Source organism: Catharus ustulatus, chromosome 3 (genome assembly GCF_009819885.2).
Source record: "Catharus ustulatus isolate bCatUst1 chromosome 3, bCatUst1.pri.v2, whole genome shotgun sequence".
NCBI lineage: Eukaryota > Metazoa > Chordata > Aves > Passeriformes > Turdidae > Catharus > Catharus ustulatus.
The window spans coordinates 22,293,851-22,318,144 of NC_046223.1; the positions used below are offsets into that span (position 1 = coordinate 22,293,851).

A 24,294-nucleotide genomic window follows, 5' to 3' on the forward strand; every position below is an offset into this window, starting at 1 on the left:
CAGTTACTTCTCGGCAGTTGCCTGTTTCCGTTTCATAATACAATCTTTGTTCTTAGTTATGAATGCATTTTGTTCATTCCTGTCTTGAATAATCCCTCATTAAGCTAGTCACTTTCTGCTCCATGCTAAAAAGGAAAAATTATCATGCAAATGTGGCATGCCATATTAAAAAGCACATTACCAAACACTTTTGTTGCTGTCCTTCAATTAGTTTCCCTTCTTTGAATTTAATTTCATTTGTTGTTAAACTACTGACTTGATGTATGGACTCATGAATTTGAGGCTGCTGCCAAGAATGTAGCAGGAAAAAAAATCAAAGCCTCTTCAGAAAGCTACAGAGGCAAAGCTGAAATGAATTTGCTTCACCTTTGACAAGAACACTTGAGCAGCACTGGAATCCTCTGATGATTCAGCTTGGCTAATTATCCAATTATTTATTCCAAGAATAAAGACACTGTTTTACAATTAGAAAAGTGTAAAGTAATCTGAGAAATTTCATAATGACAGATGACTTAAGTAACTTCTGAGATAAATAGAATCTGCTCAAACTTGTCTTGCCAAGTGTTCAAGCCATGGTTAAACTGCTCTTTAAGTTTCAGGGAACCCGTAGGGAATTAAGTTATTTCTTCTCCCCTACCAACCACATATTATGTCAGAAAATAGCTCAAAACAGCTCAGTTTGTTCTTTTCTCCTCTCTGTCAAATTTGCAATATTTTTAAGCTATGTTTCAGTTGTATTCCTCTTGATTAAAAGCTTTTGGTTCAAAGCAATACTTTTTAATTGCCTAATAATATAAGTCAGTTCTTAGGAAAGAACCGTGCATTTAGGAGTTCATTTGCAATATAACTGAAAAATTCATTGCATGGCAGTAAAACAATTTACTGTTAATTACAAGGAGAAGAATTTGCTGTACCATGCTCACAGATTGCCATGAATCATGCAGCACTCCTAGAGATTTATAACAGATGTGTAAGTGGGATGAATTAGCAGGGTTTAATAACAGAGACACAAATCATGCAGACTTCAAGGAGCTTTAATTGATATACTAGAATGTGACGGGCATGAATCACTCAGCCATTCAACAGCACTGTAACATATGGTCAGCTCAATATGCTGCATCTTAAATCGGTTGGTGAGTCGTTGGTTGTCCCATATGGTGGAAGCAATATATTTTTCATGATTTTTAAAAAATACAGTGGATTACATCTATTTTAAAAGAAATATGATTGCAACATATCCATGTTACTAAATTTTCTTTTGATGTCCATTGGGGGTGGTTTTATTCTTTTTTTGGGAAGTCCAAACTGGACTCTAAAAAATCTCTTAAAACTCAAAACATTGTCAGAATACTGCTTGACTCATTTACTGTTGAAATGACTGATACCATTGTGAAGTGCAGAAAAAGAGAACATAGCTGAAGTGCAATGTCAAACTCGAGGTCCTCTGGACTAATTACTGGAATCAAAAATCAAATGTGTGACCCCTAGTGAGGTGTGCAATGTTACCTGCAAGGTTAACTCCAATATGAAAAGAAAAAGATATTTTCTGTAACTTTTTGTCCTCGAATTTGGCATTTTTCTCTTTTATTTTGTACATACACATTTGGGATTCAACTTAAAAACAGTTGAAAAGTGTATACTTTTCATTGCTGTTACCTTCCTGAACCATTCAGTGTCTATTGAGGCTTTTGGTGGAAGAGTATACAAATACATACCTACAGTAAGCTGAGCAGAAATTACTCAAACATATGTAAGCCTGTAAAATTTAGCCGCAGTGTAAATATGTTATTCCTGGGACAAGACTCTGGCAGAGTATGGAAAAGCTTTAGCAGTTGTATTAGTAAACCTGACAGACTTGAGAAAGGAGTATTGTATCCTTAGAACCATGGCTGCCAGAATTTAATGTCAACAATTAAAATTTATTTTGATCCTTACCTAGTGTTTATTACTGTTTGTATACACAACAGACCTTACTAATACAGAGATGCACTATTAGATGGAATTACCATCTGTTCAGAGTGAAACGCTGGCATCTGTCTTCAAGCCTAAAACTAAAATGATATTATTTCAAACAAAACAAAATTAACTGCTCTTTACTTACCAACTTCATTTTTGTGTACATGTGTGTGCATAAACACATGGGAAAGGCTTATTTGTAATGACCTGTGTAGCAACATCTATATTTAGATATATGACTTCAACATAAGCTGTATGGACCATCTGTCTTTATTGGTCTTTTCTGTGCCCTCTGCTACACAATGGCATGCAGCAATCATGGGCTTTTAAATACTGTTTTAGCCTTATAATATATTAAATATGTATTATACAGCAAGACATTAAAACTACATAATTAAAATACACAAAAATGTGACTCTGAATCCACTAAAATGCAGTATGCTCATTATTTTGACAGATGTGTCTTAACAGAATGTGGCTCAAAAAATTAAATAGGTAAAATTATACTCGATTCATCTTTCAGAAAGTAGCTACAGGTACCACAGTGACACCTTTAGGAAAATATATACTGTATCTTTTAGTGTTGAATATTTTTAATTTCAGCATTTAGTACCCTGCTGGGCTAGTGCTACAGATTTATTTAAAGACCGTCTGTGTTTGTGTGCAGTTGGATTTTCTATTTGGTTTTTTTTGGTTATTTTTGTTTTTAAATACTTCTATAACCTCTTCTGTACAGTTTGCTGCTGTCTTGATGCACAATAATTCTTAAGCATCAAGGAGACTGTAGTTTAAATACTAGTGCTATAGCAAGGATGCTACTTTCTGAAAGGCTAGTCTTGTGTTCCATATATCACAAAATAATAAATTGTGTCATGCCAGTGTTTAATGCGTGTACACAGTGCATTAACTGTAACTGTAGTACATTTATTTGTGCTAGAGGAGACTTGAAAATGATTAAAAAATCAATACTTCCCTGTCAGAGAAGCAAGTGTTACGATGCATTTAAGTAGTTAATTGCATAAGGACCATAAAAGCTTCAGGTTTGGGTATCAGAGATGCCATAATTATGGTCCAAGTAACCACCATTTATTAATACTAGACTTTAAAGGAAGATGTAGTTATTGTCATGAGTGCTAGTCAGCTGTATGCATCTTAAAAATAATGAATTTTAGCATCTCTGTTTGCCATCAGTAATCTCAACTGGAGGGCTCAACCTCTTCAGTTTGCATTTAAAATGCTGACGTAGGCTGGTTCCCTCAGAGGTGAAGTTTTGATTGTTAAGCCATGTTTTCTATTTAAACTTGTGCATTAATACCACAATTCATTAGTGCTGTGCCCTACTTATGCAGGGAAGCTTATGACCTCACACTGCATTACTTCAATTTTGACATTGTAAATTTCTACCATCGCATGAGATACTAATTAGATTGTGAAGTCATAAATGATACCTAAGCAGGAATTTACAGCACATAGTGCCTTTGGCAGTTTCCCAGTTTCCCCACTCCCTGCTTTCTCCAAGAAGAATCTATCAAGTTATGGGGTGTGGGGGACAAGGAAAAAGAAAAAAACAAAGAAGTAATATACTACTGGCAAATAGGAAAAATGAAAAATATATTAATGATCTTGGAAATGCAGGAATGTTTAAAAGGATGTTATTAATTCATTTTAAATGAAGCAATCTCTTCTCTAAAGAATTCATGCTATGTACAATGCTGGGCTGTGAAGTAATATGTCAGATTTTGAAGGCCCATATTTTAATTCAGGTTTTATTGTTCTTGAAAGGCGTTTATTGCTCTTTACTGTGTCATTATGGGAACAAGTAATTTTTACAAGTTGTCATTGTATTTCACTTCCTGGGCACAAATGAAGTTCCTGTTGTTAAATCCTTCCCTTTATCAGGGAAAGAAGGGTGAGGAAAAAAACAAAATAAGATGTGTATAGATTCTGTAGATAGCAAACTGTTCTTATACTTCTCCAGATGATGTCTTCTATTGTTTCAGAGATTGTCCATGTCTTTCCACCTGTAGGACCATCATGTCATTATCCTAACAGGTCATGCTGCCCTCCAGAGGCTTACTGTACACTATTTTATTAAAAATATGGAATAAGCTTACTTAATAACTCAGGTATAGAGTAGCCAATGCTATCAGAGTGTTTAAAAGAATATCAAGAGTATTGGGTTTAACAGTAGGAGGATCATCCTGTTATGGAAAACTGAGTCTTGTTTGGAGTCCTGGTGTGAACCAGAATTGGTGGAGAAAAATTGGAGTGGGTTGTTTTCTTGAAGTGAGTTATTGTGTGAACACAAGCTGCTGTCTGGGGTGCACATCATGAGAACAACCAGGTGGGGCTGCAAGACTGTGGACACAGAACTGTTCTGCTCCTCTTGGTGAGGATGTCAGTGACAAGAGACCCCTGTTGTCATGTACCATACTGAGATGTAAGAAGAGTTAAAATTGTTCAAATTTTCCTTTGGGTTTTTACTCACATCCACTTGTGAAAGTGATACAGATACACACAGGGAGTTCGGCGTGAGAGGTCCATCAAGGAAGGAAGGAATCCAAGTATAGTTTTCATACAGATGTTGATTAATATTCTCAAATATTATGAACAAAAATATTTTAGATATAGAGACATTTGTCTAAAGCCTGAAGAAATAAATAAAATATTTCTTGTGCAACTGAAAGTAAGTTTCTCATAAAGATTAAGAATATTTTTGTGGGTCGTTTTTTCTCTCCTAATTAAGCTTCTATGGATATCTGTGTTTATTCTTCAGATCAGAAAATTACACAGGATGTTTTGATAAAGATTATGTTATGTCCAATAAATAATTGCCCAAATGTTATGGACAATGATACCTAGATAACTTTTTTTTATCCACAGCTCCAAGAAAACTTAGTGCCCCTCGTGTTGAGGGAATAAACGGCACAACAGTAAAGATAATTTGGAATGAACCTGATGAGCTTAATGGACCTTCTCCCGTCTACCAGGTGGAAAGGATGGATTCATCTTTATCTACAATGAATATAGAAGTGACAAAAGGGATCCGTTTCCCAGGAAATGGGTATTACAAATTTGCCAGTTCCACTCTCCCCACCAATACCTACTTTACAGGTAAATGAGTTTAAATTACTTAGAAAATGTACTAATTGTACTCTGCTTTTGTTCTGCAATTTAGTATCATGTTCTATAAAACTTATGTTAAAGTGGAAAGGTTCTAATTTATTAAAGTACTGTAATGATTAGTGATGTATGGGCTATTTTGATTCTCACTTAAAAAAACCTGTGGAAATCATTGGACATGTGGGATTTTTACCTCATGTTTGGACAGAGATGTACATGACAGTGAATGTTGCTGCATATTTGATTTGTTTCTGAGTTGTAAATATAAGATTTAGTTTATTCTTCTGGGATTAAAACTTTTTAATTTATTTTCTTTGAGTGCTAAGATGCATTTTGTTTGGTATCTTTTTGAGGATTCTTAGGGCTGCATAAAAGCTCTTTACTCAAAAAACTCTGTCTTCCAGGTTCAGAGCATTTGTGTTGTGATCCTATTTGTTTTGTTAAGGAAAGAAAAAAGCCTTCCACTCTGACAGAATTCCATTGTTTCTGGGCCTTTGAGTGTTCTGTCTTTTTTCTTGATTTGTTATTTTACTTTGGAGCCAGGATATTTTCAGACTGAAGCAAACCTATGTCCTGTTTCTGTGATTCTCATCAATTGGTGATGTCTTGACTTCTGGGATAAAGCAAAGATAGAGGCAAAAATGAACCTGAATGCACGTTTGAGATGTTGTGGTGGTCTGTAAGTGAAATCTTACATTTGTGTGCATGAAGTATGAGTGTTTAAAAGAAGAAACAGTAGAGCTGGAGACTTAAAAAAATAAATGTATGAAAGATGCATGTATATATTTATCTCAGGTCATGAGAATGACAGTAGGAAGGGGAAATCCTAAAGGAATCTAGGTAACTGTAGGAGCAGGCATTAATTTGCACACTGATGGTGCAGGAGCCACACCAGTGGCAGTGACACAACCTGGTACTAAGCCTTATTTGAGAGAGAAGGCCTGCAAAAACTGTGCAGCACTGTTGACACAAAAAAGAATGCTGGAACTTTGAGGAGCATTCAGCTGACATTCCTTGTCTTCAGGGTCACCACAGGTAATTCTAGCAAGGCTGTTTGAGCAATTGGTACTTGCAAGTGTGTATGGGCATATTCAGGTCTTGCTTAAAACAGAAATCAGCTTCTTGCCTCTCTATGGCCACTCAGGTGAATCTGATTAAAAAAAAAAAGTTGAAGATGATTTCACATTTTTTTCCTAGCCAGGTGCTTACTTGAATGATAAATAATAATAACAAGTGATAATGTGTTTGTTAAATATTGACATTGTGTTGACTGGCACAACCTGTCTCTGTGCAGGAATCTGTAGAAACAGCTGTTGGACTCCTTTCCTCATCCAAATTGCTCAATGGTTTTCCTGACATCACTTTGCACCCTTTACTACGTATTTAGAAAAAACCCTTTTGATGTTTCTTCTGTTGTCAGTTGTGTCTGTTTGGAACTAAGCAAGCCCAACACCAATCTACCCAAGTGTAAATTCACTCTGGGGTTTAGTTCTGCTTCATAAACTGAGACTGATGCCTTGAGTAAAGTTTATTGTGATGGCTGAAATGATTTGAGAGTTTGGACAGGCAGGTGGGGAGATGTTAAAATAAAGCTCCCTTCATATTGGCAGCTGATGGCTGATAACACTGTCTGGACAAATATAATTTATCATAGCTTTGGATTGTGTTCTTTCTCTTCTACTAGCTATTAGAGTATTTGGAGACAACGTAGAACTACAACACACTAGACAGTTTGTCAAGACATCTGCTAGTGATGACTGACAATCAGATTAAATCAGTGCATATTTGGTACCTAAAAATGTGTATTTCGTGTTTGGCAACTCAATAAAGATTTTGCGAAATATAAATCTGGATTTTTCTAAGGAACTCATCTGTCCTTCTTCCAAAATATGATGGAGAGGAAAACGGTAGCAAAACCAGGAGAGTTTAGAAAGATAGACACTTAAGAGGATGAAAAATATTCTTTAACAGCACTCTGCAGTTGTTTTGTTGTTGAGACCCTCTCTTATTACCCATTTCTGAAGACAAGCACTTGGCAATTGTGCTTTATGGATGGAACAGCTTTAGTGTGCATGCAGCTGTGTACATTTTTGACACAAAAGTGTGCCAGCTTGTATGTGTCAGTCAGCAGACAGATACTTCTCGGTGCGTCTGGGATCTCCCACTGTTAATCCAGAAAAAGATTGATCAGTTTATTCATTGCTAATAAATGCAGTTGTCCTCCCTATCTCCCTGGCTGGTCTTACAGTCCAAGGTGCAAGTAATAGGGGCAGATGTATTTTCTGGGAAACTTTCCAAAATCATCCTTAAAAAAAAAAGAAAGTTATTCAATAAACACTGGCTACACTAAGAAGTGTCCTGTCTGTAACAAAGCCTCCAGCTGCACAGGAAGATGTGTTCTGAGTACACATTAGATGAGAGGAAATAAAGTAAAAGGACTTTTTTTTCTGCTAGAACTGTCCACATGCAACTTTTCAGCTCTTCAAAATGCAAAGAAGTGTTTTAGCTATGTATAATATCATTTCCCCTGTGATGCAGACTTGATTTTTAGGATTTATTTGCATTCCTTGAAGTTCTTATATACAACAGCATTCATTATATTTTCCAAAATACCACAAGGCAAAGGAGAGCTGTTAGCGTTCTTGTTTTAGCTAAGGAATTTGCCCATCTCCCATGACTCTGAAAATTGGAGTATTTAGGTATTTATCTTCATATCTTCCCTGTGAAACAACAAAGTGGTGAGATTTAACTTACGGGGAGCTAAAATTCAGTTTCTACTTACTGTGGAACTTTATATTTAAAAGGACCTCTAGAATTGTCTAGAAGGTTTTGCAAAATATTTATTTTGTGTGGTTTGTTTTTATTGGTCCAGCCTGTGTGCTGTGGCTGTGAGTCTGGATTCAGAATGCTGCAGTACCAGTGTTGTGTTTGCCTTTCTGGTTCTCTTGTCATCAAGAGAAATAATATCCATTTTGTACAGGGTGTAGAACAGGCAAGCTTGGAGTTCAAATGTCATTCCTCTTGGATGCTACTTGTTTTAAAAGAAAATTATTCATGTAATATTGATCAAAATGCAGTCTGCTCTGAAGAAAGTTTTGTGCTTGGCCTTGCTTTGATTCCAAGTTTTCTGAAATAGAGTAATACACTTAAAAAGAAGTGTGCCTTTCCTGGACTGTGTAATCTTTGCTAACCTCTACATGATGCGTATTCAGCTCTGCAATAATTAGAAAATAACTGTATGAGGTAAGATGTTAATATATTAAGCACTACAAGGAGATTTTTTTTTTACAATGACATTTTTAGTGTTGTAAAGTGGTCTTAAAAACGTGTATTTAAAAAAATATTTATATCTGTGCTAGTGTTTTTACTGCCAGATTCTGGCTGGGATACACAGACATTTCTCAGAGTGGAGAATCTTTCCAGTAATGATGTTTCTTGATGAGTTTGCCATGGAACACTGCACAGGCAAGGTTTACGTTTATTCTGAGCAGGAGTGCTGGGGACGGCTGTGGTCATTCAGTGTCAGATCTCCCCATAGCTCCTCATCGAGCGAACTCCCTTTGCAGTAATGTAAAACAAATTCCACTCCACAGGATCTTGAACAAACATTTGATAGTTAGTCAAAGGGGCAGACATTTTCATTAGTTTGTGGAGTCAAATAAACAGGTTTTTTCCAGCATCCCAACAGAGCTTTATGGGATGCATTATGACTGAATACCAAAAAAATGAACAGGAATAGACATCCTAATGTAAGAGGAGAGGCCAAAGAAAATGGTATAGTTTAGAAAAATGAAGAGAAAAAAGAGACATGATAATGGTGTTAAAATATATAATAATGTATAGTTTAAAAGAAGAGACTAGTTTAAAATAAGAGAATGAACTTTTTGTGTTTATGTGAATAAAGGAGCAATGCACTGATAATAAGTTTAAAATGCAGCAAGGCAGATAGTCTTTTTTTCCTAAAAGATTCAGGCTAGTTGAGCTGAAGAATTCATTGCGGTGAGAAAGAAATGAAAGCTCTGACACTGCAGATTTTAAAGAACAGTTAGATGAGCATTTGTCAGGAATAACCTGGGTAAAATTGATTCTGCTTGGGAGTAAGTGGATTGTTTCTGTGACCTCTAAGAATGTTTTCCAAACATATATCCTATTATAAACTCAGACTAACCCAATGAAACTGGGAAAGATGTTCATTTCACCAAATAACTTTTAGTAGGAAAGAGCCGTCTTTTTTTTTTTCTGCTTCACAATTTTCTGTGTGGAGGGAAGGTTGCATGAGTTGAACAAGTTTTGCTTCTATTTTATTTTTCTTCTTAAGATGTTTTCTAGAATTTCTTTATACAACTAATGATTTGACATGGTTAGAAATGAATTTTAATCACTAATTCAAAATATCAAAATACTGTAATAATTTAGTGTTGAAGAGAAATCCTCTAATCTTCCTGCTCATACTGAATCCAGCTAGACCTCTTTAGGCCTTTGCTTGAGTTCTCTCTCCATATGTAGCTAAATATGTTTCCAAATTTTGTTCCAGTTTACAGTTTGACCCGTCTTTTGGTTTACTTTTCTCCTTTATATCTCTATAAAATTTTCTGCATAGGAACCCATGTCCATTGCCTCTTGTTCTGTCACTGTAGAGGCCCAAAGAAGCATGGCTTCATCTTCTTTATATCCTTTGAGGAGGCAATTGAAGAAGGCAGTAATTTCCTCCATCCTTCCATGCTAAAGACTAAACAAACCCTATTGTCTCAGCCTCTTGTTGAACGTCATGTGCTTTGCTTTTGCCTCCTGACTATCTTGGTGCCACTGGATTTGTTCCAGTCTGAAAGCACCTTTTATATTTGTTTTTGGTTTTGTTTTGGTTTTTTTTCTTTAATGCCAGAGTACCCAAAATTTCAATGTAGGACTTGCATTTGCCTCTGCTGGATTTCACAAATTTCTGTTAGCCCATTTCTCCAGCCTTCTAAGGTGTCTCTGTGTTGCCATGTATCCACTGCAGCCCTTAATTTTATTTTTTTAATTGCCTCCCAAGTTTTTGACAACACACTCCATTGCATCACCTGGGATCCATTTTAACGAATAGAAACGTTAAACAGAATTGGTCCCAGTACCTGTCTCTTGTAAATGCTGCCCACTGGGCTTTATGCTACTTTATGCCACAAGCCTTTGAGTCCTGCTGTTTAGCCACTTTTTTTACTCGCTTTTATAGTCCACCTGTGGTCCATCTATTTCTCCAGATTGATGGCAAGGATTCCCTAATCTATAGACACAACTTTATAGCAAATGCATTTAAATTTGTTTGCTTCAACCTTATACCAAAAAGACGGAGAGAAAGGAAGAGGAGAGAAATCTGACCTTTTTGCTTAGATTGGCTTTATGTATTCTTTGTCAATCTGATAGCACTTTTCCCTTTCATAGCTTTTGAAGAATCACCCTTTTTATTTCATTACATTGAACTGAAGAAAGTAAACAAGATTTTCTGAGGGAGAAACTATTACAAACGAAATTCTTACTCCAAGCTTTTGAATACTCTGAGAGGAAGAAAGAGAGCTCATTTGTTTTGCAGACTTGAAGAACATACATTTTGTCAGGGACCTTTTAATATTGCCAATCATTTTTCAGAGTTTTATGTTAAATCATACACTAAAAGACTCTTGGAGAACTTGTATTTTGTGTCCTTTCTGTCTAGGTTGTTGCCACAGGACTTGTCCTTAGAAATGCTTCTAATTTTTATGCGAACTTCTTATATTTTCTCCTCTTGTCTTCACAAAAGAATGATTTGAGCCTGCATCTTCATCTTCTGTGAAAGAAAGATAAAGATCTTCTATATCACCGTCAAGTGGCTGGCTTCAGTAAGAAAGAGAACCATCCTTTTTTCTGCCTGAGAACTGTTTGCACAGAGATTTTAGCTAGAATTTTATCTTAGTACTTAAAATGAATTCAGAGTTTCATCTTGAAAAACACATTCCTTCCTTTCTTCCTTTTGAATCCCAAGAAGCCTAAAGATAGGGAGCAAGAGAGGAGCTGCATATAGAGAAAAAGGAGTGATCCAGCACAACAAAGTGAACTCTGCTGCTTTATGAACAAAACAACTTAAAACATTTTTGAACATGCACAACAGGGACTTAGGCAACAAATAAGCCAAGCTGATGCTGACCTTGCCAGTGTTACAGGGGTAATATTTTCACTAAGATGAGCTGGTTTTTAGGCACTGACATACTTTCTGTTGGTATGAAGTAGCTGCTTTTTCTTCCTTTTTCTCTTTTTCTTTCTTTTTTCAATTGTAGCCACTACAGAAAAGAAGAATAAAAAATATTGCATATTATTTTTCATATTTACCTCTTGTACTTTAACAGATCAACTATGCAACACAACCTTTGGGCATACAAGAGCAATATGGGTTTTCTTCTGCATTTTCTTGACTTTAGTGTCAAAGTAGGTTTTTGCCAGTGTTGTGCATTCTGCACTGCATGGTTAAAACTGTTAAAAATTATTCTACTTGTGCATGGTAACTTTTAGAGAACATAATTCAATGTGTTCACAGTGTTGTACAGTGGAAGTTGTAAAAGCAGGAAATTTCCCATTGTTTTATCAACCTGACAGTGAAAAGACCTGTTCGTAGACTAGATTATGGTTTAATCTGTCTGTGCAAAAACCAGTTACAGAATTGGGTCTTTTGATTGTCATAAACACACAAGATGACTGTACTTTTCAAAAGAGCAGTTCTTCCCTGTTGGCCACAAGTCTAGCTGGGCTGTTGCTAATTTTGTGCAAACATGATTCACTGTTTTGCAAGTAGGCATTCTCTCTGCCGATATCAAGCCGAAGAATTAGCAGAAGAAGCAGTTATGGAAGTGCTGTTTTATTTCAGGCATGACATCTGGGATTCCTTTTGTGCTTGTGCATCTCTAAGAAAAGGTACAAAATGGAGGGACATGTTGAGGGAGATTTAGGGAAATAGAAGTTGCTGAAAATAGCAAACAAAATGAAAAAGCGGTAAGATAGAAACTGCAAAAGTCATGGTGTTTATTTAATTTAAAAAATAGTGGAAGGTACCAAGCATCTCTTGAAAGCTTAGCATGCTAGAGATCCATGTACTCTGTTAAAATGGAGGCTGATTTCACTTCAGTTAAAGCAAACAATAGAGATAAAAAATTTGAAGCAGGTTTGAACAGAAAAGAGTAGTTCAATGGATGGTCACCTTTTGGAGTGAATGTATGAATGCTTCTGGAAATTCTCAAACTCAAATACCTGATGGTGCAGGGATATGTGAAAGAAAAGAGACTATTTCTAAATAGTCACTTTTCATTTGCTGTAACGGTTGAGAGTCTTCCATACCAGTACTTCAGTATTTTATAAGATTTTTGTGAGATCAATTTGTGCTGGTATAACAAACTTATAACCCAAAGTACCTTTTCAGAGAGGGATTTAATGAGAAATAATAGCCAAAAAGAAAAAGATCATTTGGTCCAACCTTTCTTGGCAAAGATATAATCTAGACAAGATGACCCAGTACTCTCCAGCTGAATCTTAAATGTCCAGAGCTGGGGAATCCACCACTTCTTGGAAACATTATTCCAATGGCTGAATCATTGTGAAATTTTTCATCTTGTGTCCAGTTGGATTCTTCCCAAGAGTAACTTTTACCCATTACTCCTTGTCTCTTCCAGGCAAAAGACTCCTTGTAAAAAGGGACTCTCCACCTTCTTATAGCCACTTTTCAAATACTGGAACATGGTAATATGGTCTCTCCTGATCCTTCTTTTCTCAAGGCTGAACAAACCAAATTTTCTCACTTTCCTTATTTGACAGGCTACCCAATCCTTTGACCATCTTTGCCCTTCTCTGCATTCTCTCCAGCCTGTCCACATCTTTTTTGCACAGTGGAAACCAAAACTGAACACAGTGTTCCAGGTGTAGCCTGACAAGCACTGAGTAGAGGGGAATAATGACTTCTTTATCTCTGCTGGAGATATCCTTGTTGATGCAATCCAGCATACTGTTGGTTTTGTTTGCCACAGCAGCACACTGGCCACTTAGACTGAGCTACTTATCCCCAAGATGCCCATGTCCTTTTCCACAGAGCTGCTCCCCAGCCTGTGCTACATTCCTGGTTTCTGTTTTCCCAGATGCAAGATGGTATATTTGTCTTCATTGAAGGTCCTTGTTAGCCCATTCTTTCTGTCTATCCATGTTTTCCTGCAGGGTGGCTCTCCCAAAATGTCCAGTTCCATTTGGTTTGGTGTCATCATCACATCTCATCAGGGTACACTTGATTCTATCATCCAGATCACTTATGAAGATACTAAACAGCTTTAGGCTCTTGTGACAGGCTGCCAGTTTGAAAAGGAGCTATTTATCACCCTCCTCTGGGTGCTGCCTGAGAGCCATTCCCACCCACCCCACAGACCCTTTGTCCGGACCATCACACATTGAGTTCTCTTGGAGTAGGCAAATAGTATGGAAAGCCTTGGTGAAATTGAGGTAGTGCCCTGTTTGCTCCACGTCCACTGAGGAAGTTACTTTGTGGTAGAATGCAGTCAGGCTGGTCAGTCATGATTTGCCCTTGGTGAGTCTGTGCTGTGGCAGCTCCCAGGAAGGTTAATTCCATAACTTTTCCAGGGATTAAAATAAGAGTAATGGGCCTATAATTTCCTGCATCATCATTTAAGCCCTTCTCATAGATGGGAGTGACATCAACCTTCCTCCAATCTTCTGGGATTTCCCTCCATCTCCATAGCTTCTGAAAGATTGTGGAGACTGACCACAGCAGCCATGTCAACAAGTTCTTGGAACACACTCAAGTGGATATTGCCAGGTCACATCAATTTGTAGAGACCAAGATCTTATAATAGTTCACATACAAATCCTCCCTTTTCTGATGGTGAGCTTAAGTTGGCATCAACCTTGATTTTTTGTACTGGTGAAGATGAGGGTGAAGAAAGTGTTTCACCATTAGTGCTGACTAATTCATCTCTCCTGCTAAACAGCAGGCCAGAATTTTCCTTCTGATTCTATAGAGAGTTTTCAACAAGGTTGCAGGAAAGAGACAGTTACCATTGCATTCACTGGAGAGATACTTGGAGTGAAATTAATGCTTTCTGGTACATGCCAGGCCCTTATTTAGATTATTTCTATAATGGGTTATTTAGTCCAATGACTTCAGACATTGTGTTTGGCTAATACTGAGCCTTTAAGGTATTTCTACTTTTGAGATGCAAATTCCTTCCCATATTGTTTTTAAAGGGTGAAGATGTAACTACTGAATTATGGATTGACTAAAATGTGTGAGATGTCATGCATTGATTATGATTGCATTGTGTATTTGATCAGGAAATTTTCATAATAATAATATAAGGAAGCTTTTCACCTTCTAATTGATTTTCAGGGCGATTAAATTAAGACCTTGTCTAAGTACGACTGTCCTTATCAATTACTGGCAGAATAGAGAAATTAAAGGATTAAAAATTTACGTGTGTTAAGATTCAGTATTTAAGGTCTAAAATCAATCAGATCATAGACTGAATAATTCCATTATGGCAAAACTATCATTCAGGATTAGACTGTGGTAATTTGGAGCGGAAAAAAAAAAGCTGTCTGCACTAGTACATATGGGAAAAATTAGCTTGCAAAATTAAACACCCAGAGCTTAAGAAATGGAGTTAAATAAGCTGCATGAACTTCATTCAGCTGTGTTATATTTATATGTTATGATGGCATATGACCAGTTGATTAGAAACTATCTTTCCACAGGTTCTGTGTATGGTATGGACCAACTGTTGCCTTTTGAAAATCCTTTCTCTGTTTTGTATATGGCTTTCTGTCTGCTTTACTACACGTCTTCTCTGAAGTGGATGCAGATTTAATTTTTTTCCTATGCCATTTTCACTGGAGTACCAGAGTACTTTGTAATCATTGATATACATTTTTACAACACTTACATTACCAGTTTCATTTTATGAATAGGGACTTTGTCTAAAAAAAAAAGAGGAATTAATGCTAATTTTGAGTTTTACATAGGTAGGTCCTGAGTTTTCAGAGTAGTTCATGTGTTTTAAGTAGTGTTTCTGCCAACCCCTTTTCAATTAGGAGCACTTAACACTTCCACAGATCTCCATGGGGTGTTTAAATGCAAGCACTCAAGAAAATGAAGAGTGCATAACAAGTGAATAACTCTGAAAAGTTTGACTGAAGTGGTTTTCCTCACATTGCATAAGAACTAAGTGGCAAAGGTGGGGACATATTTCTTGACATTGGACTGTGCTAGCTGTGAAACTGTCCACTTTTCATACTCCCCTTCCTCTTTCATTAAGCATCCACAGAGCACTACATCAAAAAATACAGGCTTCTGTGCACAGAATCCTTATTTGCTAGATGAATTCTATTTTCATTGCTGAACATCATAAAATCCTTGAGGCAGATATCTTATGGGAAGTGTGTGTTTGTATAATCGTAGACTATATCGTTACTCATCCTCTATTTGGGTATGCATTAATTACGTACTTGCAGACAGTTTTAGTTTTGCATTGCCTAATTTTTGACTGTTTACTTTTATCTATATAATGTGGCCTACACAGTTATTCTGAATAATAATTAAAAAGATTCCAGTGTGGTAGGACAGTCCCACACATATCCATCATTTGGAACATTGCTGAGAAGTATAGATGTCAATGGGTAGAAATATTTAATATTCATAAAATCTCTGATCTGGACTATTAGGGCTGTTGACTGCTGCATTGGGTGCACATCTATATGTGAAGGATATTGTGAATGCTTTTTTAGTGTGAATGCATTGTGTTTGCAACATGTATTTGAATTGATTTATAAGGAGAGCTCTTATTAGTGGTTATAGGCTCTCCTCTGCTTCTATTTACCCTTCCTTTTTTTGGTCTTCTTTTGCTTTTAAATTATTTTCCCATGGTTTTTGCACGAACTGTGATTTGTTTCTTGCTTCTCCCTCTTCCACTCTTTGTTTTTCCCTCCTGATATTACCATTGTAATCTCCTTGATTGTCTTCCTTCTGTGTTCTTCAAAATGTTGTCTTCCCTTTTTTTTATATTGCCTTTCACAAAGTGGCAGAAAATTAAGAAGACAAGAGAAGGACTTTTTGCCTTTCTTTCTACTGTGTAGTGAACCACAAGGATTTGGTGTCCAGGATGAATTTCATGGAAGAATCTTTTTAGCCCCTAAATATCTAAGATGCAAAGTGTCCACGCAAACATAATTTTTCTTTGAGAATTTTGTCATCATCCTCTTGATAAGCATCCTGCAAAGAGCAGTTTCCTGACATTGATGAATTTAGGCTTCTATTTTTTTTTTTTTTTTGGTTTTTTTTTTTTTACCTTGGCATAACCACTCTAAAAAATTCCTAGATCCACAGAAAGAAGGAATCAAAAATCTTAAAAACTTTTTTTTTTTTAATTATGAAAGTGATGTAAATTAATTCTTCAAAGTAATTGTGAAAAAGTAGTTGGCATGAAGAAAATATGGTTAGAAAATATTTATTTTTCTGACTTTTATAAACAAATTTAAAAGCCCAGAATTCTCCATCGACAATTATATTGACAGAGTAACAGCAAAGTTATTGTGCACTGTAATAATTGCGAATTCAGAAAGCAACTGTTAGGATAACCAATAGAATGAAAACACAAACCTGCCAAGTAGTACTGTTCTGGTCTAAGGGCCATTTAATATAGTGACAGAAATGTCATAAACTAAATTACTGGAGAATTCATGATCTTGATAGCAAATTGTTGCAAGGCATTTTTATTAAAAGCTGTTCTAGAGAATTGTATACTGGTATTTGTTGTAGAAAGATTGCAAAAAGTAACCACAGCCTATCTCTGTATATACCCAAAATGAGATTTGATTGAAAGTAGTTAGAACTGTGCTTACTGACTTAAGATCTATAATACCTTAAGATTAATTGGGAGCATAAATGGAGAAGCTGACAACCTGGAACCTTGACTGCTTAAAATTGCTGACCCAATTGCTGCTAAGCCCTTTGCTGACATGTTAATATGTCTATTTAAACTGGTAAATCACCACCATTTCAGAGCGTGCTAGAGTTGGTCCATCAGATGAAGGAAGATGTAAGTTTAATTTAAATAATTATTGACCTATTATGACCTTTTCATTTCATTTGCACTGCTCCTCTCAAGGTAAGCAATTATATTTTTATAGTGTTGGATGGTAATCAATGTACAGGAGCTATCTTTATTGATTTAAGTAAGGCCTTTGATCTGGTAATCACTAACTATTGCTATTTAGACCAGCCTTAACTATATTGGATATTACTACAGTTAATTGATTTTAAAATATGCAGAATTCAGAATTTAGAATTTTTAAAAGATATTTTTTCCAAAGTTTAAAAAAATTGGAAATCCAAAAGATGTTGCTTCAAAAACCTTCCTCAGAAATTGGAAATAGCTTATTTTATACAACCCATGCAATTTTTTTGTGTTATAACTAAGTTTAGGTCAGCAACCTTTTATTTTTTTTAATGTCAAGTAGGTATTCCTTTTGGAATAGTTTTACTTAGAAAAGTCTGGCATTTAAGTTTTGCTACCACTATTGAACATTTCTGGGAGGAAGGTTTGGTTCATTGGCTGTTTATTTAGTTCTGCCTTATACTGTGAATTTAGAGCTACAAACTTCTTCCATTTGTGGATAGAAAACAATCTGAAATTCTTTCCTTTTTTTTTTTTGGAAGGTGGTGTGTGCATTCAGTGAAATTTTTTAACCAATATTCATGACAATGTGTTACTAAAAAATAGAGATATTGTATATTAATCATAGTTTGCAGGCGGTACCTGAGTACCTTCCAAAACATACTCAGCTAACTTGTTCTCTTTTTTTTTTTCCCCCTCATTCCCCATCTATCCCCATTTTTTTTTTACCTCTTGCTTAACATTCTTCTCTAGACAGGTTTATATTTTTTATCTCCTCACTTTTGTCTTAATGTATGACTTGGGAAAGCCTGACTAGGTCTGGGTTCAAACTGTCTTCAGAAATATGTGAAATTTGTGATAATTTTTGATCTGCTCCTCTAATGAGTTCCAGGGCCTCTATCCTTCTTGCAGAGGCAGTTCAGTCTTGCTCTGGTGAGCCTTGAAACTAACAGCAGTTGTTCAGAGAGGTCACCAACGTAATGAAAAGGGCACTCTTGAGATATCTTGAACCACTTCCATGGATGGCCATGAAGATTAATATTGGGACCTTACATTTGACCTAATATTCTATGGAGAATCCATGTAGTGAGCGGAGCAAATGGGATGATGTGCTTGTGGCAGAGAGTGTAAATAAAACTGCTGCATTCTCAATTTTTTCTTTTTTTTTTTTTTTTTTTTTTTTTGCTTCCCCCCCCATGTTTTGTTTTTGGTATGTAAGCAAAAATACTGCAATTTGTTCTTGCTAAAGAGCATGAAGGTGAGAGTTTTTGTGCCCAGGTGCATTCCTGAGAAGCAGTGGCACAGTCTCCTCGCTGGTCACAGGTGGGACAAGGCAGATTTTTGCAAGCTGCTGCCTCTGCCAGCCTGTGCTGAAATGGCTGGAGCTTGGTGTTTTGAGCTCTGCTCATGAAGAAGTTGATGATACAATAGAACTGATAATTAAGCACAGCAATGTTCTTCCCAGTCACCACAATTTGTGACTTCACTATCTGTAAATCCTGAAAAATTGTTATTTTGAAATAATTTTTTCCTGGTTTGTGTACTGACAAAACATTATTCTTTTCTACTTGCTCTATTTCGGTTTTAGGAACTATTCTTTGTAATTTCAAAATTCTTCTGTCAGCATGCTGTATTTTTATATAGTTTCATATTAATAATAGTTTTAATGGTGCAAGCAGCCAGTACTACAGTTGGCTTATCCCAGCATTGTTGTTCAGTCACATGAACTGTTCTCTTAAGTCTTTTGGTCAAAAGCAAAATGAGATGGTGAGTGAAGCTTGGGACTGATCAGCAGGCTTTAAAATTTTACCTGAAGTCTATGATGATCCTGTTTTAGGACTGCAGGTGTTCACAGTGGAGTGATAGATATGCATGTGTGAATCTTTTATCTCTAAATTGGCAGCAGCATATTCCAATAGAGCATTTGATTTTAAAATAACGTACTAAAATAAACACAGGTACTAAAATAAATATAATCCCTGTCTGCTAGCATGGCTAAGAACTAAAAATAAAAATGACTCAATAGTGGGACAGCTAATTTTATGTTGGGTAAAATTATGGGGATTTTTCTCCTCTGTGGGAAAAAAAAAGTTAAATTCCTTGGAACTGTTATAAACCTTGAAGTCATAAAGGAAATTTACTTGTCTTTTGTGCTACTGCTAAGGTTCTTTTTTTTTCCCCCGCTGGGGTACCTGCCAGAAAGAGGTCTCTCTCCCCATCAGGTGAATTTTTTCCTGCTCAACATCATCTCTCTCTGCTGTTCCACCTTCTTTGGGAGTACTCTGCCAAAGCTAAAAGACACTATGAAAGCTTTAAATATTTCTTGTATAGCAATGACTTCACACTTGCTGTTTCACACAGCTGTAAATCTTGTATTGGATTCTTTTAAAAAACTTGTTGTATTAAATGACTATAAATGAACAAAGTGCTATTTCATTCTACCCAGTTATGCTTAGATATATACACCAGTATGAAACATCATGTTCTTCTAAACAACCCTAACCCCATAGGTGCTCCCTTGGTCCCCATTTTATTACACGGTGTTTTTGTTTTTCAGATTTCAGGAGGAAGTTGACATAAAAGATGTCACCAGTTTTTGGTACAGCACTAGTTCTATGATAGATATTTAATGTTGATGATAAAAACACAGATTGGCATGTTTCAAATTTAAAATATTGAACCAAGTCATATCCTGGATCTATATAATCTTAGAACTATACTTGCTAGTCCATATTTCTGTCTTCCAAAGAAAGTTCAACCAGCTTTCACATAGTGCCAGGTCATTCACCATTCCTTAATATGCATTGTAGATGGCAAGTGCCAGAGTCTTTGTCATTGTGCCCCAAGGATAAGGCACTCTGCCCGAAGATATTAGCTCAGCCCAATTTTATCTGTGTGTTTAAAGCTGGAATTTTTATTTTCTCAAGTTTCCCAGGTAGGCAGAGTGAGATCTGTAGTTCTTTTTCTTTTTTCTCTTTTTATTTGACTCACGAGATATTAATAATATGAAGTTACTTTAGATGGTTATATTATGTTACAGTATATTTTTAAACTGATCAGATACAGTCTGCAGGAGAAAGGGGAAGCATAAGCAAAGAAAAAAAGTCTCTTGGTCCATCGGGTAAATTTTCAGAACAATATATGAGCATTTAGTCACGCAAGTCCCATTAATGTTAATGGTCCCAAGCTTTCTTTTATTCATCACGGCGCTGATTGCACTTGGTCAGCTCTTTATCAGTTTGAAATATTGACAGTAGGAGGAGGCGTTCCCTCAGCCAGGCCTGACTGTTGCAGTGCTCTTTTAACTTAGTCATCCTGCAAATGCTCCTATAAATGGATTTATTTCAGCAGATCCAAAATACATCAACCGGATCACCTTACCCTGGTGTTAGCCCTTTTGCATTGGCTTCAATTTGCAAGAGCATTGATTTTAAACAGTGATCATTACTTATATGGTACTCTATGGTTTTGCACCATCCTATTTGTTAAACTAACCTGTTACATGTGCTGCTGTTAAAGTTCTATCTTTATCTTGCTAAGAAGTGATTATTTGCTCTCTCTCTGATTATGGTTTAGATTATGAAACAAGGCTATTCCCTGAAAAGTGTGTTGGCTGCACTAACTCAAGATTTCTGCATTTTCTGCTATGCAGCTCCACTTTTCCTTAGTGATCTATATAGGATAAAGGGTAATGTTTTTAACTAAAAGAGGGTAGATTTAGACTATTTGTGAGGCATTTGTTTACAATGAGGCTGGTGAAACACTGGCACAGATTGCCCAGAGTCTCTGTGGATGCCCTGGAAACATTGAGGGTCAGTTTGGATGTGGCTTTGAGCAACCTGATCTAGCTGAAGATGTCCCTGCTCATTGCAGGCAGGGTTTGACAAGGTGACCTTTTCAGGTCCCATCCAACCCAAGCCATTGTATGATTCAAAACTTTTCCAGTGCTTTCTGCAACTGATGATGTACTTATTATAGTTGTTGCAAAAGAGATTTATCTTTGTTTGCCATGTTCTTATAGAGTGCTTTGTGGTTTTTTTTTAATTACAAAAACAGACTTTAACTGGGGGAAAACTAGGCTTTTGGGGGTCATGCCTACTACTTTTTAGATATTTTTTATGTATCTTCCTCTGCTGTCCTATGAAATCTAAGCAATGCTGGTCCACAAAGTAGATGTAGCACAGTATATTTTCCAATACTGAACAAGATGGCAAACTACAAAAATATCTTGCTGTTCTATTCTTTAATTCAGAGAGTCATTGTTATTTATACTGATGGCAGTCTTTGGTGCTATACAGAATGGTATTCTTGCAGAGTTCAGAAAATAACATGCTATCTACCTCAGGGAGGAAAAAAAAAGAAAGAAAAAGAAGAAAAAATGTGGGTTTGCCTGATACTTTATATCTGAGCTTGTCTGCTTAAAATTCTTTCTTCTGATCATGCTTATAAGCCTAAATTTTAATTAGTGTTATTCTAGACTGGTTAAAGTTATAAAAACTGATACTTGGAGTGGGATGTGTCCTCAAGTATTCTGCTGAGTAAAAGAAAAAATAGCTCAATAGTAAATAGTATCACATTTTTACATAGAGGTTTTTTTTTTCTTTCATTCATTTTTTTTTTTTCCAGGGTTGATGATTAATAATGCTCTTTTATTCTGGTTTACTTTAAAAGTTTCTTAATTTATAGTAACAAAACTTCACTGGTGAAGGGGTTGCCTCAAACAGAATGTGTTCCCTTCTGTAGTAAATAACGGGAATTTTGGTATAGTGGAGTTTTAGCCCTTGGGGGACTTTATTTTATGCATTTTCAAGTTGTTCAGTGACTTGCTGCAGAGACAAGGAGGAAGGAGGGGGAATCTATTTACACGAATTAGAGTCTTTGTTCCCATGAGCCCTCATAATTGGATGAACAAAACGATGGCTAGACTGAGAGGTGCAACCATCCCAGGTAATATCTTTTGAGCCAGAAACAAATTATGAGGTGAATTGTAGAACCAGAGTGAAACCTTGTTGGGAAGATTCAAGGAGGTTGTGGGGAATAAGTGTTTTTTGAGAATGTCTGCCATTGAGAAGGCTTGTTGAAGTAAGAGAGTTTTATCTTGGGATGGAAGTAATCCTTTCCACAGAAGTTTTGGCCCTACTCAGAGTGAGTTCCTTTACAAAAGATTTGTACATTTAATTATTATTTTTCTAAGGTTTTTTTCATTATTTTTAGAAGATAAGTTTGTTATAAAAGCACTGCCTCTGTACTCCAGCTTTCAAAATTGGGTGTTTCTCCCATTTATTTTTCTCCTTTAGTATTCTTTAATATTTTTTTCATCTGTTTTATATTTTTTCTCACCCAGATTGTTCCAGTTCAGTGATTGAATTCTGTCAATTCAACCCTCTTATTCCAAACTCATGTTAAATTGTCACGTTAGCTTCATTAATTAAAAAAAAAAAAGAAAAAAAAAGGTTTTTTTTTGTGTAAACTTGGTTATGCTGCTGAACTGCATGCACTAAGAATTGAATGGGAATCCTGGATGAAGCAAAGACTGCATAATTGGTTTTATGCCAGACCTTCTGCCTTTCACACAGGCGGGAAAGGGCCAGGGAAATGTCAGAGGTGGAAATCAGGGCAGCACAGTACTCCTGCAGAATTGCAAAGTGACCACCTACTGCAGCCAGCCTGAGAAATGGTCAGGGCTCAAGGCTGCTTTAAGATGGAAATGCCCAGTTCTCCTGAAATCTTTCTACACCTAAGAGCCTCAGGATTACTACTGCATGTTTCAGGAGGAAATGCCTTAAGAGCTCCAAGCAGCCTCTGCCCAGAGCTTTTCATGTGGGACAGGGCTGAGCTGGCTGCAAGTTTGCAGCCTTGCCAGTCCAGGGCAGGCTTTTCCCAGCAGTTTGGGGTGTGCATTACCCAAGTTCCTGTGGCTGCAAGCCCTGCTCTGACACAGCTGGCACACACATGCTGTTTGGGAGCCTTTGCTCCTCTGTGGCTATGCCATTCTGTGCTAGGCATGCCTTGCTCCTACAGTTACAGAATTCAGCCTTTTAGAGGCAGTTTTGTTTTAATTATTCTTTTTATTTAGTGCTTTAAAGAACATCTATAAATAAGGAGTTTTGCATTGTTAAGGATGAGGTATTTTTTCCCATTTCCATTACACTGCTCTAGGATCACAAGCAAAACTTTAAAATAATCAGTGAGTTAATCAAGCAGGTGTCATCTGAATCCTCAGGCAACACAAGGGACAGGAAAAAAAGGTGATTTTTTACAGCATGTGAGAAAAGATTGTTCCTTTTATAATATGTGTGTCTTTCTATGAAGCATTTCAAGTGGTAAAGGTGCCAAAATGATCATACTGGAAACAAAAAATATAAAGTCTCATACTTCTTAATCATGTTGTATATCCAATCAACCACTTTTTTATTTAATTTACTACAGTGTTGTAGTCAATAATGATTTTTTTCTGTTGCACAAAGTCTTATATTTTGAGAAAAAGTGAGAGAAAGAAGGAAGAAAAAAAATAAATGAGTTTTGCAGAAGAGGAGAAATTTCCTTATTGCCATAATTCTGAATTAGTCATTGTCATGTATTCTGTAATCACTCATGTTTTAAGTAATAATGTAAAAGTCAACTCAAAGGCAGTCTACAGCAAAGAGGTCTTTAATTCAAGAATCCCTTAAGGAATTAAAAATTCTGAAAAGATGACATAGGCTCAATCAATACCTGACTGAAAATATCATAATATATGGGGGTTAAATGACATCATGCTATGCAAAGAAATTAAAAGAAAGTATTGGTGATATCTCCTTTTATTTAGATTAATAAAATCACTTGAATGTTAAATCTTTACATGTCTTTTTAGTATTAGGAAAAAAAGTTGACAATAATGTGCCTTATGGCGTGTACCAGCAGGTATAGTTCAGAAATTAGTGAGAAACTTAATTTTTTTTGAGTGTTGATTAGAGCCATGAGAAAACCATGAAATCCTTACCATAGATGGAAAAGCACTGAAACACCAACAGATATCACTGCTGGTGCTGTTGTGTGCACCAGT

The 24,294-nt window shown here is 36.2% G+C and overlaps 1 protein-coding gene across 1 annotated transcript in view; it reads left to right on the forward strand.

Moving 5' to 3' along the window:
• Positions 1-24,294, forward strand: part of USH2A (usherin) — a 374,098-nt gene that overhangs the window by 93,895 nt on the left and 255,909 nt on the right. Inside the window, exon 21 of the mRNA XM_033055679.2 lies at positions 4,840-5,070. Within this exon, the coding sequence (XP_032911570.1) occupies positions 4,840-5,070 (231 nt within the window). The remainder of the gene's footprint in view (positions 1-4,839; positions 5,071-24,294) is intronic.